Source organism: Pagrus pagrus (assembly GCF_965226575.1).
Source record: "Pagrus pagrus genome assembly, chromosome: 16".
Taxonomy (NCBI): domain Eukaryota; kingdom Metazoa; phylum Chordata; class Actinopteri; order Spariformes; family Sparidae; genus Pagrus; species Pagrus pagrus.
The window spans coordinates 12,271,255-12,286,548 of NC_140200.1; the positions used below are offsets into that span (position 1 = coordinate 12,271,255).

Genomic DNA, 15,294 nt, shown 5'->3' on the forward strand with positions numbered 1-15,294 from the left:
AGGTGGAAGTTCAGTAATTTGTATGAAATAAGGAGTTATGATATTTATGTTACCTCTGATTGGAGCACTGATCAAGGATAATTCAACAAAAGAAATTGCTTGTGTACATCTAAAAAAAAAAAGGGGAAACATGGAGTTAATTCCCTTGACTTGAAAATGAGCCGGCAACATCTGAGGAACAATATTTTCTTGACCATTACATTCAACCCTTCTCCAACCACCCCCTACACCCTCTCTTTAACCACTCTGTTTGCAAGCCTACATAAGTATGAAGTGGATTATTACGCCCCCACCCCCCGTATTTTATTTATTTTGTACCATGAAGCACAGTAAGTGTCATCTTAAAGAATTCAAGCTTTTACATTTATTTTCCTGTACAAAAAATGAGGGAAACCTGCAACACCCACTGCAACAATAAGTTAGTTTGATGGGAAATCCATGGGTTACAGGATGGAGTCATGCTTTCCACTGACAGGTTTTCCCTTACTGCTCAGATTGAATTAGTCTCAAATTCTTAACTTCACACTTTAGTAAACAACAGGAAGGGTTTTATCCGTCTTACTCTGTACACCGAATTCTCTGACTTTACAAGCATTTAAGTCACCTAGTAACTTATCTTGACGATTTTTTTGATCTATGACTGTCTTTTAAATTCAACTGTGTGAGCTAAATTCAAGAGATCAGATCGGGGTGAATGTGGACGGAGACTCTTACCTGACATTCCCCGCTCAGGCTCCTGAGCTCGGCCTCGTCGCACTTTTCTACAGTCGAGGTGGAGTCCAGCCACCGGTCCTGCTCCTCCAACGCTTTGTTCAGGTCCGCCAGCTCTGCAGACACCGCTCTGACCCGGCTCTGGGTGTGCACTCGCTCGCCGGCTGCCTGCAGCTCCCTCGCGCAAACATCCCACTCAGTTTGGATCAGATCTATGTCTGCTCTCACCGAGTCCACGCACACTCCCTCTACAGAAACAACACATGTAAAGGCTCAAATCAAATGGGCTAAACAAATGATTAAGTAGACCTTTTAGTCTGAATTTAGACACAGCCTGTGTTGTGAGTTTTTGGTAAGAGAAGGAGACTGTAGTGAGTGGAAAAACACTTGTGGACAAATAAATTGGAAAACAGACAATACGGATGAGAGAACAGCAGATATAAGGGAATAAAACAAGTTGAGCTCAATAGAAAGTTTGGTCTTAAACAAATCTGCTCCAACTTAGCAGTGCTGCTCCACTACACCTCACTGCCTCCACAACAGTGTAAACACATAAAAACCCTGAGTGCCTCTTCATTTCACTGAGCGGGATATATGAAGTCAGCAACCCTGCAGGCTGACAGATTTTTACCACTCTGTCCACAAACACACACACAAACACACGCTAAGATTACTGGCATCTAAAACTGAATGACGATAAAAAAAAATGGAGGCTTGTAAATACCCAGAAAATACCAAGCAGCTGTGGAAAAGTAATAAAAATCTTACAAGATGAACACAATTTAACAAGGAAATGGAAGATTTCTTTCACAGTTAGTAGTTGTAAGCTTTTAAAAAAACTTTAAATATGAGCCAGTTTCTTGCTATATTCTGTTTAATAATGCCCCAATATCAGTGTCAATGAGCAAGGACATTCTACTCTTTCCTTCATACCTCTCTCCAGCTGGTCCATCAAGCCCCGTCCCTCCTGGACCACTTGACTAATTGTGGCTTCCTTTGCCGTGAGGTCCACCTCCAAACCCTACAGACATCAGTCGACACATATTTAAGGTGTGATCTTCATTACATATGCTGTTACTTTAAGTTGATTACGTTTGCTTTTTATCCAGCAGGTTTACCTTTAGTTTCTCCTGCAGGTCTGGTGTGCCAGGGGTGGTCTCAGGGTGTGTAGAGGCCAGTGCCTGAGCGGACGTCCTCCATGTTTTAATCCAACTCAGGAGGTCAGAAAGCTTATTTTCAAACCTGCACAACACAGAACACAGTGTGTGCATTGGTGTGTTATTGTGTGCCTTTTTATTCCATTTTAATTTTATTAATGCGTGTCCAAGTTCTTACAATCGTCTGACTTCTGCGTCCGTCTCCACCAGTCGTTTTTTAGGGGGAGCAGGTGGGGTCAAATCCTGGTCAGCCATCGCAGCAGCCGCAGATACAGCAACTGTATCCACGACCACCTGCTCTTCCACCTGAGTCATCCCAGCATCCGTCACAGCCTCCATTACCTTAGCAGCGAGATTGAGCAACAGTGAGAAAGGGACATAAATCAACCAAACAATCACTGTGACATTTGTGAAGTACAGTAAGCAGGGAAACCATGAATGCAAAGAATGGACGAGAAACCAACACACACCTGGAAGGAGCAGTCCTCCAGCTTCTGCACCAGGTTGTCCCATCTATGTGCCAGCTCCTCTGTGTCTGCCTCGATCTTGGCTCCCGCCTCGGGGCTCCGCATCAACGATATCACATCCTGTCCTGCATCAGACAGTTGGTCGAGAGTCCTCCTCTTCTTTTCCAATTCTTCCTTCAAAATCTACGTGATTGAAATGACAAAAAAAAAATGTCACAAATTAGAGGTAATTAGGTGTTAAAGTTTCTGCAGCGGCAGCATGGCAACTACAAAGACTTGGCAGACTACTCACTGCTAATCGGCGCACATTAGTATTCATTTCACTTGGGTCTTTAAAGTTGCTGGTCTGTACTTCACTCAAGGCCTCCTCTTTTTCTGCCAACCACGCTCTGAACAGACTCTACAGAAGGGGTGGGAAAAAAGGATTAACCTACAAACAGAGTCTTATTGTCCTGAAGCCTAGTTAACATGGGTACAAATATTCTAAGTTCTGAATTCAGCAACCAGGTTGATACCTAAATTCAAAACGAGACACATTTCCACCTAGAACAAAAGCATTTTTAGGATCACGTAAGAATTGTAGGATGCCTTCTTGATGTAAATAATAGAAATGAAAGCTTCATTGGTCCTAATGATTATAGTTGGACTTCTAATTAAGTGAGAGTAAGGCATATGTAAGAAAGTAAAAAGAGGGCACACATTGGTATGAATGAAGGCTGCATACGAGTGGGTATACTAAATGTCACACCTGGTCCGAAAGAAGCTGTTGCCACACCATGAAGACTTCCTGCAGCTTGTGCCACCTCTCCTCAGTCCAGCGGCACACAGCCGCCCAGCGCTCACCCAAAGTCTTGAATGCAGGGTAGAGACAAACATTAATGCAAAGTCTTCTCAGAAGCAAAGGAAACATTTAGAAAAGTTAATGGCCATGACAAAAACCCTTTACAGCATGGTCATCTATAAAAAAAAAATCATGTTCCTCTACAGCACATCGGCAGCGTTTTTGGATGAAGTTCTGAAAGCAAGAAGTTGAGTAAAATACGTACTTGTAGTTGCTCCTCCAGGGCAGCGGTGGCGCTCTCACCACTGTTCTCATCCACAACGACCACCATGTGTGTTAGAGAGTTGACCTTCACCTGCTCTGCCTCCAGGTCATTCTGAAGCTCCTGAAAGGGGAAGTGGTGAATTCAGCACTGTCACACATTACCCATTAACAGAGCTGGCAGAGAGGCTACACAGCTTTATGGTGACACCAGGGAGACGGTGCATGAGTCATTAAAGTGCGGGATCAAACATGTGACAATGCAATCACAAGACATGTCTGATTTAGGACAAGAGCAGCATAGTGAGGCTGTGGCAGTTATAAATTAACGGATAAATACTGGAAACAGTCGTCCATAGACAAGAATATTTTTTATATTCTGCTATCCTCTCCTTAAATCAACCATCAGTTCATAGATTCATGCAAGATAAGCACTGAATGGGATTTACTTTGTGCTGCTCTATCTGTTCTTTGTAGATCTCCACGTCTTTGGCTGGAGGTTCTGTCTCTATGTTTCTGATTCGCTCCTCCGTTTGTGTGAGCCAATCAGAAAGTTGCTGTAGCTGCTGCTGCTGAAGATCCATCAGGACTTCGTGGAGCCTGGAGAGGAGGTGGGAGGAAGTAAGGACAGAGAGACAGCGAGGGGAGTGTGTGGAGGTAGACAGAAAGATAAGAAACTGCCTCACAGTAGCACAAACACACACAACTCCAAGTAACCATCACACACAGACGCACTTATTCTTTAGATTCAGGGCCAACAAATTCTCAACTGGACATAAGGAACACAATTTATGAATAACTGGTGTGTGTGTGTGTGTGTGTGTGTGTGTGTGTGTGTGTGTGTGTGTGTGTGTGTGTGTGCGTGTGTCTAACGCATCATAAACCTTGATAACACAGATTGAGCATCAGACTTGTTAAGACCTTGAAGGGCTCAGGGCTTATCAGGTGTCACCTTCACACAGCTCGCAGCCTTCTACATTCTTCACAGGAAAAACTCATAAAGACCTGAGGTCAACAGTGACACTGAGAGAAAAATCACCTCCGCTGGGTAATTTGTGGGTCATGATGTTTTGGCTCTGTACAATACACTGTAAAAAGAACTAGATTTTTGTTTTCCTTTCTGAAAAATAAATTGAAAGAATGCGATATTTACCATTTGCAAATAACCAACATGTGCATCTACCTGGCCTGGCGGTCCATGCTCTCCACTCGGAGGCTCTCCCAGCGGGAGTTGAGGAGGCTCATCTGCTCCCGGATCTCATCTTCTTCCTCCTCCGTCAGGTTGCCCTGGGCAATCAGTTGGTTACCAGCTTGGAGCACATTACCCACGCTGCTCTGGTGCGCTGTCAGCTCCATCATGAAGGCCTTTTGAGAGAGGCGGGGGAAACAAATATGATAAAACTGCAAATCTGGAACAGTTTGAAAGCTGTGCGCTACACACAAAATAGCCCTGGGACAAATTATAGGATGATAAACTTAAAGAAAGATACCCAGTATCTCTATGTATGCTATAGTGAGGGAAACCGTGTAGAACCACATACTCTTAAATATATCCATATTCAGCCTAAAACGGAGCCAAACAATGCTTACATAATCTAAGGGCTCCATGCTGGTACTTGGCACCCACATACTAACATCTGGATATGTTTCTCTCCCCACCTTCAATCTTCACTTGGTATAACACATAATAACACCCTGCAGAAGCACCAGGCATCACCTCTGCACGCTTGTATTCGTGAGTGTTGCTGTAGCAACAGTCAGACAAGCCTGCAAGCACAAACTATAGGGCAGACTCTGTCAAGGAGCCAATTGCAAACACAAGAGGAGCAAAAATGCTTCAAGGAGAAACACTGGAGCAGCTTTGAAGGAGTTTGGTTGCTTCCTTAAAGGAGCCGCTGGTTCTTTTAGTGAGCAACATGAAGGCCATTGAATTGAGTTATTGTCTTTTTTCCACGAGCTCTCTGGATGAGTAAGCATTTTATGTCTTTACCTCTGAGCACATTGTTTTTGATGAGGCTTTGCCGGAAAGTATGTGAACAATAAGGCAGAAACAGACTGGATTGGGATTTTTTTTTTTTTTTAGACCTCCTGAAAAGCCTGGCAGTTAAAGGGGCTTTGGGTCTTGGTGCTCTCAGTCTCACTGCCGGCTTTCTGCTTTGACCTGGATTCCAGACATTAGACTTTGCTAATATTCGCATTTCAGCCAAGGGAATCCTGCCAAAGCCCCTTTACACACTTGCACAGACACAAACCCTGCAACTACGCCTTCTCAAGTAAGCAAGTGAGCTCCGGGCCAGGGCACCATGGGGTGCTATGCGCCACAGTTCTCAGCAGAATTCCTGGCATTCCCAACATGTACGGAGCATGTACAGTTGGTTGTGGGAGGCCTTTATCTCTGGGACACTATCTTCAGTCTAGGAACACTGGGGGAGATTATTTTCATTGTTAGTTGATCTGATGATTAGTTTCTCGATTAATCGATTAGTTGTTGGGTCAGAAAATGGTGAGAAGCTTAAGAAAAGCTTAAGATGATGTCCTCAAATGTCTTGTTTTGTCCACATCCCAGAGATATTCAGTTTACTGTCATAGAGGAGTAAAGGAACCACAAAATATTCAAATTTGGGAAAAAAAACTTACTTTTTTCCTTTAAAAATTACTCAAGCCAATTAATCAATTACCAAATGTAGAAAAAGGCCAACTAAGCATCTACTTCTTAACATTTTAAAGCGTTATGACCTTGTGTGTTAGAAATCCCAAGATACATAAACATAAATAAATAACACAGTTGTTTTCACCTCTGTTTACACCTGCGTTTATGTTTACATCTCTACAAGCCTTAAGTCAACCTGCAGGTCTCCTCCTACCTCGTGTGTGTGAAACTGCTCTTTGACTTCCTCCACATCGTCCGACACCTCGTCCTGAATCTGGAGGGAGTCCTCGGCCTCCAGCAGCCAGGTCAGTACTTCTTCCAGCGTTGTCTGGTAGCTGTCCAGATCCACTTCCAGCAGGCTGCCCTCTATCTCCCCCTCTGTCTCTGTCAGAGTGCTGGGGGTCTCTGGACGGGGGCTGCTGCCCGCTTCCTCCATCTGTACATTCTGAAAAACATGAGGCGGGGGATGAAGGCACAGTTTGACCATATAATAGACAATGTGTTTACATATAGGGTTATTATTACTATAATAATAGTAAGTACTGTATTTGGCCCCACACTGACAGATAGTAGGAATCTGGAGGAATGTAGACTTTTTTCTTTTAGCCCATCATTCAGGCTCACATGCTCACATTACATGGCCATATTAAAACACAAACACAAAACTGAAAAGCTCTTCAAACAATGGTGTTTATGAAAATAAATTAATGTCTGAGATCTTCATTTGTCCTTCACTCAGATATTCATTTGTGCACACATCAGTTGTTGAGTTTTAAAATAGAACCAGACATCAAGGAGTGGCCTGTGCTGCCCTGGAGCATGCACGGTGACCTGCCCTGCTCAGTTCAGAAAAAAAAAAACTTAAAAACAACTGCAGGCCTATTATGGGATGCTGGGAGGTGCCCCTGGCACACTGGGCAGGTCGATCCTCATTCTAGGAATAGCAATACGTTTGAGACACAGTGGTGATCCTGGGTAAAGTTCAGACAGAGAGATGGATGGTGAAGATTCAAAGGAGAAGTAGCTAGAAAATTCCTTTCAGGACACACACTTTATGCAATTTAAAATTAAAGAATTTAAGTTCACCCAAAAATTAAACTCAGTCATCCAAATGGAATCCAAACGTTAAAAAAGACGTTATTTATACCCCTTTAAAGCTGAAATCTTCACTGTAGCTGCTAAGCTAAAAGTGTGAACACACCCTATCTGAAGTGGGTGCACAAGCTTGGCTGCCAAGTCAAGGGTGTAAAAATCGTCTTTTCAAAATAATTCAGAATTTGGGGGTATCTGGAGGCCTGGATTACGCCGGTTATATTTGGAGCCTTTTGTTTTTGGATTGCTCCAGAAATGTTTTGGGAATTTTCATTTTTGGGTGAACTTATCCTTTAACACACTTACATGTAAGTGATGTAAATGGAAAGATAACTATGCTGTGTAACGACAGTTGTCATCTATGTGCGGTGTGCCTCAACATTGATGTCACAAACACAATCTCAATTATGAATCCCCTTAAGCACAGGGTTTTTACGCACTATGTAAACATGTGACACCCTGTGCAGACAACAGCATTAACCAACTACTCCAGGTTTTCATTTTTCTGAAGGGAATGCAGGAGAAGCTCAACAGAGCTCAACAAATCTGTCTGGAAGTGAAATGAAGAGGAGATAAAATCTCTGCAGCGGCAGCTGTGCCAAGTCAAAGATGACAGAAATGCTAATGGGTGTGTAGGGTTTGGTACAGTAACCAGTCAAATAGACCTTTGTTTTCTAGGCTGAAATTACACAGCAGTAATGTCTGTGCAGCGAACTCAGGAAAAGGTCACCTGCTGAAAATATTCAATGACCTTTTGGATATTTTGGAATAAGTTACAAAAATACAGCAAGCCCTTATTTTAGAGCAGTGTAGGCTGGCAGAGACAAAGCAACAAGGAGAGAAAGAACGACATGGGAGAGAGAAAGGACGAGAGTAAGAGAGAAAACTGCAGCCTTGGTCTATTTATTGACTTGAATGGTTGTAAAATACCTGTGGTCGGGCTCAACAGAACACTTTATTATCACCAGATGATTTGCTCAACTCAATCCCTGCATTCATCACTTTTGCAGTTGTGATTCTGGAGCATGTAATGCATCATCATGCGTATGCAACCTCATCATTACTGATATTCCAACTTTAAAGATGGTTATGCAATATAATTTAATTAGATCTCAAGCTCAAGTTGTCAACAACATTGAAAACAGTCATCATCTAAAATCAGCGTTAAGAACTCCACGAAAATATCATGAACCAATATTATGAATCTATAACTAAAGGGGGAAATAAACATAGCCGACAAAAACAAAGAGCCTTTCTTTATCCTCCAATCGGTCTCCCTACCAGCAGCATTACGCATCACTTCCTATGAGGAGGGGAATTGTGCCAGGAAAGTAAACCCGTTGTTGGACCAATCAGAGCTCTTTATAAAAAGACTTTTCCAGCTTTCGTTCCAGGACGTGTGAAGTATGTGCCCACGGGCAATAAAAACTTAAGAGGTGGTTTTAGGATTTTCTGACTTCTGACTAAAGCGAGCTGCCTCAGGGATGTGATTGAAAGCGCACAGCGGGTTGAGAAGGACTGTAAATGTGAGAAAACAACTCTAATCAAGTGGAGCAAATGACATTTTTGGAGGAATCCTACTTGGTCGTTGGTAGTTACTTTGGAATATATGTCGAGAAAATGAATAGGATCACAGGTTAAAGGGCAGTAAAGTCCAAATTGAATCAAAAAGTCAAATAAGACACACTGAAATGCTCACAGATGTTAAACATTGAACAGTGTCAGTGGGTGCATGATAGCCACCGGCCTGCCAGCACACAGGCATCCCCATCAACTCTCCACACACACTCCCATTCCCACCAATTTATTCCCTCGTTTCCTTTCCATTCCTTCACAGCTCTGTGTTTCCAGCAGCGTGCAGCTCGCTCTGTTGGCTAATGTCAAACTGGTGAGTCATGGCTCTCCTCCCTATTTGCCTGCGCCTGCTGTGCTTTTCATGAGCAGCGCTGGAGAGAATGATGGAGATGGCTTTTTCAAAGTGGGAGTGACTCATTCTATCTGGCAACACACAAAGAGACACTTCACAATATTCCTTACGATCGCACACGACAGCGTCTGCGGCCTTCAAACTGAAGGTTATCAGAAACACAACACAGAAGCAAAGGTTGAAGCAGTTATGGGTTCACATTTTTTTCTTTTTGAAGCGGACGTTCAGGAGCTGGACTGTCATCTCTCCATTCACAGAAAGAGATAGAGGTTTGTTTACACCAGCACAGACAGAGGGGCTCAGACAGGCGGCCACTGGGGGAGATCTGAAGCTCTGTGTCACTTCTGCAGTAACTGAACCATGGGGATTAAGGAGTTTGTATTACTCTGTTTGTTTGTTTTTTAGGGCCTTATCAGCACAAATATTGATCACGAATAGTTTGGTGTAGAATATATTCACTGAGCTTCTTTCAATTCCATGTACTATGAGCCAAACGTGTTATAGTAGAGCTGAGATCAAAATCAATTAGTTGATCAACAAAACTATTTTGACAAATGATAAATCATTTCAGCCATTTTTCAAGAACATTTGCTGGTTTCAGTTCTTAAATATAAGGATTTGCTTTTTGCATTTATGATAGTAAATGAAGAATATTTGGGTTTTGGACTGTTCACTTGACATTTTAGAGACCAAATGAATAATTGATCAATTGTTACAATAATCTGTAGATTGATCAACAATGAAAAATAATCCAGAGTTAGTTACGGTCTAGTACAGAACAATATTTTACACATATTGGATCAAGTGCAATAACAAACGTTTTAGCAGCTGTCGGTTGAGGCATGCTTGTGAGGTTGGCCCAGTTCATATAAAACATAGCCTCAGGGTTATGGAAAACACACATTAGAACAAGTAGTTAAAAAGACCTTCTCATATCATTTAGGTGCCCTGAGGTAGACTGAGGTGAAGTCCTTCTTCTGCAGATTAAGAACAGGCCAAAGGGATAACACATGCTATAATAGTTTTTATCTCTGCAAGTATGACACTTCACTCTGGAAACACAAATGCATCTGTCATATATAAAGTTCTTCATATGCGCAAATGTGCACAAGGTGTTATAATTAAGTTAGAGAAATGCTGTCATTGCCTTTTTACTTTGAGATTAAATAGGAACTTTGCCGATTTTCAACTCTTGTGCCTGCAAACATCCTACAGACACCAAACACACACTGGTCAGCTGTCATATGTTATTGTTTATTACCAGCCGGCAACCACACTGTTTTCTAAACTGATTTAAAATGGACAACGAGCCAAAAAGAAGCACTGCCCAACGTGCAGTATATGAGTGTTTACTGGTCCAGTGCAGCGCAGCGCATACTGGTTTTCTACCTTTTAGAGCAACAGGGAATACCACAGTCCTCTTCTCTGATTTCTCTGGTCATGTAGCAGCAATATTTTCGTATTCGTATTTTGATTCCAGTTGTAAATTCCTGAAGTTTTATTGTGCTTCTGTCCACCTTGCTGGTTACCAGCTGTGGATTTCTGCACACAAAAGAACACCTTGGACTCCTTGAAAAACAGATGTAGCCATGGACTCCAGTCAGCACCTTTTGTTCAAGCACTTGAGAACAGTACAATGACTCTCCTCTTAGTCTACACCCACATACCCTTACCACTTTGTGTGAAAAATCCTTCATCCTCCTATATCATATCACATGAAGTCCAAACTGTATCCTGCTGTGTGTGTTGTGCATTTTACCTGAGCACTTAGGCCTGGACCCGAGTCCTCAGACTCCGCTTTGTATTTGCGCGGCAGTGTCTCCACTTCTCTGATAGACTCCATGGTCACGTCTTTGGGCAGTACAGCGAACAGCGATGTCACGTACATTATGATGGACTTCTTATCAGGTAACTGCACCGCCACGTCTGAGAGAGAGCAAGATGGCAGGAGGGAGGGCAGAAAGATCAGAGATGGAAATAAAGCATGACAAGCAGAGGTGGGGTGGGGAGAAAGAGATGAGGAGAAAAGCGGCATGGAAGATGGAGTGAGATAGCAGTCAAGGGTGACAGGAAGAGATTAGATCGGAAGGAGAGAAAAACAGCAGGTTGAGGCAAGTTGTACGATTAAAGCTGGCTTTGACACAGGTCAGGTGGGACTGCCCCTTGGTCATGACACAACAAGAAGTATCTGAATATAGACAGCTCAAGTATATGCACACCGAGCATCTACAGGTGCTACATGAACTGGAGAAACATCCTGAGCAAACTCAGCTTCTTACAAATCTTGAGCCAAGGACAACATGAGGTATTTGCTCCTCTGAGTTTATCCAACTGCTGGCAGGACATGAAGGTAGGCTATGTTTAAATATGTGGGAATTTTGGAAAGTAAAATGTACATCAATCCACAGCCAACTTTTACTTTGTCTAGACTACTATATAAGGTAGTTGATACGCAACCAGTTTTTACATTTTAATAAAATCTTTCAACACTTGATCAACACTAAATACAGTTGGCCTAAGTGTTTAAAACAGCTCAGAGTGCCGGTACCTTCAGGATCCAGCAGCCTCTCGATAGCCAGCTGGTCTTTGGCTACAGTGAAGGCATGGTCCAGTCTCTCAACAGGGCTCAGTCTGACCACCTGGTCCCAGCTGAATGCATTCGGCCTGAAGACACAAAGAACGGTGGCGATGAGAGCAGCAACATGGAGACAGTGACATTCAGGATTTATAGTATTACGGTATCACGAGTTCAATGTATGCATTTCTCAAAGCGCTGGTGCTTTGAAGCAACAGGGAATCTGCCACACTGATAAAAAAAGTAAACTGTATGATTTTGTTAAATTGGAAACAGACAAAAACAACTAGGCCTTTTAAGTTTAATGGAAAGATGACGAGGCATTTATGGTTCGGAAAAATTACATGTTCACCGATTCTATTTGATATTTGATAGACTAGATAAACACATGACTGGTAATTGATAACACGGTGTAATCCATGGGGATACCTGTGAATTTCTATTTTGTTTGTTTGGTGTTTTTTGTGTATTTGTTATCATTTTGCATCCAGTTGCACCCATTTGCACCAGTTGCATACATCCCAATAAACAGAGGTTTTAAAAAAAGAGTGAACTTTTGACCTGAATTTAGCAGAATTCATCTCAGTTATTGATTTTAAAGAACACAGCTTCTCTTTTACATGAACTTGTAAAAAACAACTTGTTCTTTAAATACCAACAATGTGATAACTCGGCGGCTAGAGGTTTCCAGATACATTCTTTTGGACAATAAATTACCTTTTCCTAAGTATTTTTTCTTGTGTAGAAAAAAAAGAGAATGACTCTCCCCTTTGTGATGCAGGGGAGACTAGTGTTGAGGCCAGTTGGGTGTGGAATGTGTGTGTTCAGTGATCCACCTAAAGCCTGGCCCAGGTCTAAACTAACACTGGCCTTTCTCACAGCTCACAGGCCTGTGTGTGTGCGTGTGTGTGTGTGTGTGTGTGTGTGTGTAAGTGAGTGAGTGTGTGTGCGCTCGTCACTAGTAAGGACAAGGGGTTACAGAAAGGCGAGGAAAACACCCCTGACGCTTCTCTCGCTCTGTTTCTTTCACACACAACAGCATAGACACACACACAGCAAGCGTGTGCAAACAGTAACATGGCAGGCGTAAACAGAGTAAGTCAAGCAGTGTACACACACCCGGCAGGCGCTGACCTGTCAACCTGACCTCCCACCACTGAAACAGATGCACACACAAATAACACTATTGCCTTTTCTAAATTCCAGGCTGTGGTTTCTTAACAGCATTTGGAGGTCTTGCTCTGTGTTCAGTGTGATTTACATTCAGAGTCAAAGGGCTTATGTCAAATATGCAGTGTCAACTTAAAGAGGAAAATTCATCTCACAGCAACAAAGACCACAACACAGCACAGAGAGGGCTTTCAACTCTCACAAAAACTCAATATTAACTAAATTTACCGAAACACAAGAATCACAAAAAAACACACGTTTAAATCAGATTGCTGAAGTGAAAAAGTTGTTACAGTGACTGCATTTTGTGTTCCTACATGTCTGATCCCTCCTCACCTGAAGTGGTGCAGGATACTGTTGAGAGCCAGGCCGTCAGCCCAGCTGGTGGTGAAGTTCAACACGTTGACTTCTGGGTACGAGCGGGTGCACTGGCGTACCCAACTCAGCAAGATCTTCTCGCTGTTGGTCTGCTGCAGGTTGGACATGATGTCCTTCATGATGTCTTTCACCTACATGGACATGAAAAATCCCACATTAATACAGGTGAGTTAAAAACAACATTTTTGATTCAATTTACTACTCACTACTTCCTCACATTGTTGTTCATAAACCTAAATGCAGTGTGTAAGTTCTACAGCTAAGGGGTTGATTAATCAAAAGACTAGCGTGGGATCATGGAGCTTGTTTTACTTATTGATACGACCACTACTGCTGATAAAATCTATCTACGTGACTAAGGCAGGAAGTTATTTTGAGCCAAGTTTTCTGGGTTTGAACATTGTTGGAAACATTTGGGAAAACATAAGTAACCAAACTAAAAAAATATATATATAACAAAAGATCTAGTTGCTTTTGGACATTTTAACGGAATGTTACAAATTATATCTATTATACACAAAGGCAAGACATGTAATGTTAGAACTGATAAGCTTTTTGTTTTTTTGTAAATATACACCCATAAGGAATTTGACGCTTGCAACACAACGTGAGAAGAACCAGTTTCCCAGCCTGTTATGGAATCAGGTTTGTGTTTTCTGAGTTCATGAGTTGAATTCACCAATTTCTTCATGCGCACTGTGGTTGGCACTGATGCTCACAATGTGAAAGAAATTATATTAGCACATCAAGATTAAACATCCAAAACAGTGCTTTGTGGTTATTTGAAATAATGACAGGTTTGCTATGATAACAGCATGAAAACAAACGCACTCAATAAAAGTAATGAGACATGCAGTCATAGACGTGACATTTATGTAAATAATGATAATGAGGAAGTGAAGAAAACAACGTTTGAAAGAACCAGCACCGCCCTAACCCTTTATATAAGACCTGCTAATTTCAGCAGGTCGGACCTACACAAAGCAGTGGATGATAAGCATGAACACACGTGTGCACACCAATACTGATTTTCCATCATCTGTATTTTTGATCCCTCTGGAACCTTAGTGATTTGGGAGTTCACGGTCAGATCAAATATTAATGAGTCTGAGTGTGTGTGTGTATGTGTGTGGGGGGGGGGGTGTGGGTGGAAAGACAGGAACTGCAAACGTATGTGAAAATGTGTGCTCACCTGCCAGTGAAGGATAATACTCCAGATGAGGCCCAAGGTCAGCTTGCGGTTGCCGTCCACAATATCTGTGCCTCCTATGTTTACCAGATCAACCTGAAAGATATGACAGATAATGATGCGTGAAAAAAAAAACTATTGATACAAACAATGGTACAAAGTTGTGTTTTAATGTTGAAATGATTCCTGTTTTCAGCAGATTTATTGGAAAGCCTCTCTGAAATCCTCTCAGCGAAAATCTCTTCTGTTGGTGTACCAAGCACCCTAGAAGTTATAACTCTGATCACAAAGCAAGTTTCTTTATGGGGGGAGTAAATAATATCATTTCAAATCCTAATGAGATTCCAAACTGTTACACCTGAATTCTTCTGAGCTATCCACTTTCACCACACAGTGGATTATACCGCCCTCATTACAGCCTTCCAATGCTACCTATAAAGTGTGTTCGCAGCCTTGTCAGGCACTTTTCCTATGAGGTGAGGCCAAGTGCAAGCTGATTACATATAAATATTTTGGAGAGTATCGAGGAGCAGAGTGGAACATGAGGTCAAGTGTCTTGTCAGACTTAAAAGTGACCTCTGACCCATCTGGAGTCCCAATTAGCTCCTTCCTGCAACACCATCACCTCTCTCTCTGTCTCTTTTTCCTTCTGCCCTTCAGTCTCTCCCAAACACGGAAGCTCACATATGCAGTACATCATACTTCTGCACTTGTGTGCACCCAACCTCTAAACTAGGATATAATGCCCTGAGAACTCAGTTTTTCCCAAAATAAAAAAAAGCTTAAAAAAAGGTTACGTTTCCGTACCAAAGACAAGCTCTTTTGAATCCTAGACTGGGTGCGTTATATTTAAGTGTTGTTGTTTTTTAAGGTTCAATAATTATTTGTCATTCTACAGCACAGGGTTGCACAGATAAATGCTAGCTGTGGTCCATT

General features: G+C 42.2%; 1 protein-coding gene across 7 annotated transcripts in view; it reads right to left on the reverse strand.

Annotated features, from left to right (window-relative positions):
• The window catches only part of utrn (utrophin), a 193,823-nt gene that overhangs the window by 156,074 nt on the left and 22,455 nt on the right, over positions 1–15,294 (reverse strand). For all 7 annotated transcript variants that reach the window (XM_084377235.1, XM_084377236.1, XM_084377238.1 and 4 more), the window contains 15 exons: positions 14,362–14,454; positions 13,128–13,300; positions 11,595–11,710; positions 10,806–10,972; positions 6,242–6,472; positions 4,561–4,742; positions 3,827–3,977; positions 3,382–3,501; positions 3,084–3,185; positions 2,628–2,735; positions 2,339–2,518; positions 2,047–2,210; positions 1,830–1,953; positions 1,645–1,732; positions 715–959 (listed from right to left, as the gene is read on the reverse strand). In XM_084377235.1, the coding sequence (XP_084233361.1) occupies positions 715–959; positions 1,645–1,732; positions 1,830–1,953; positions 2,047–2,210; positions 2,339–2,518; positions 2,628–2,735; positions 3,084–3,185; positions 3,382–3,501; positions 3,827–3,977; positions 4,561–4,742; positions 6,242–6,472; positions 10,806–10,972; positions 11,595–11,710; positions 13,128–13,300; positions 14,362–14,454 (2,244 nt within the window). The remainder of the gene's footprint in view (positions 1–714; positions 960–1,644; positions 1,733–1,829; positions 1,954–2,046; positions 2,211–2,338; positions 2,519–2,627; positions 2,736–3,083; positions 3,186–3,381; positions 3,502–3,826; positions 3,978–4,560; positions 4,743–6,241; positions 6,473–10,805; positions 10,973–11,594; positions 11,711–13,127; positions 13,301–14,361; positions 14,455–15,294) is intronic.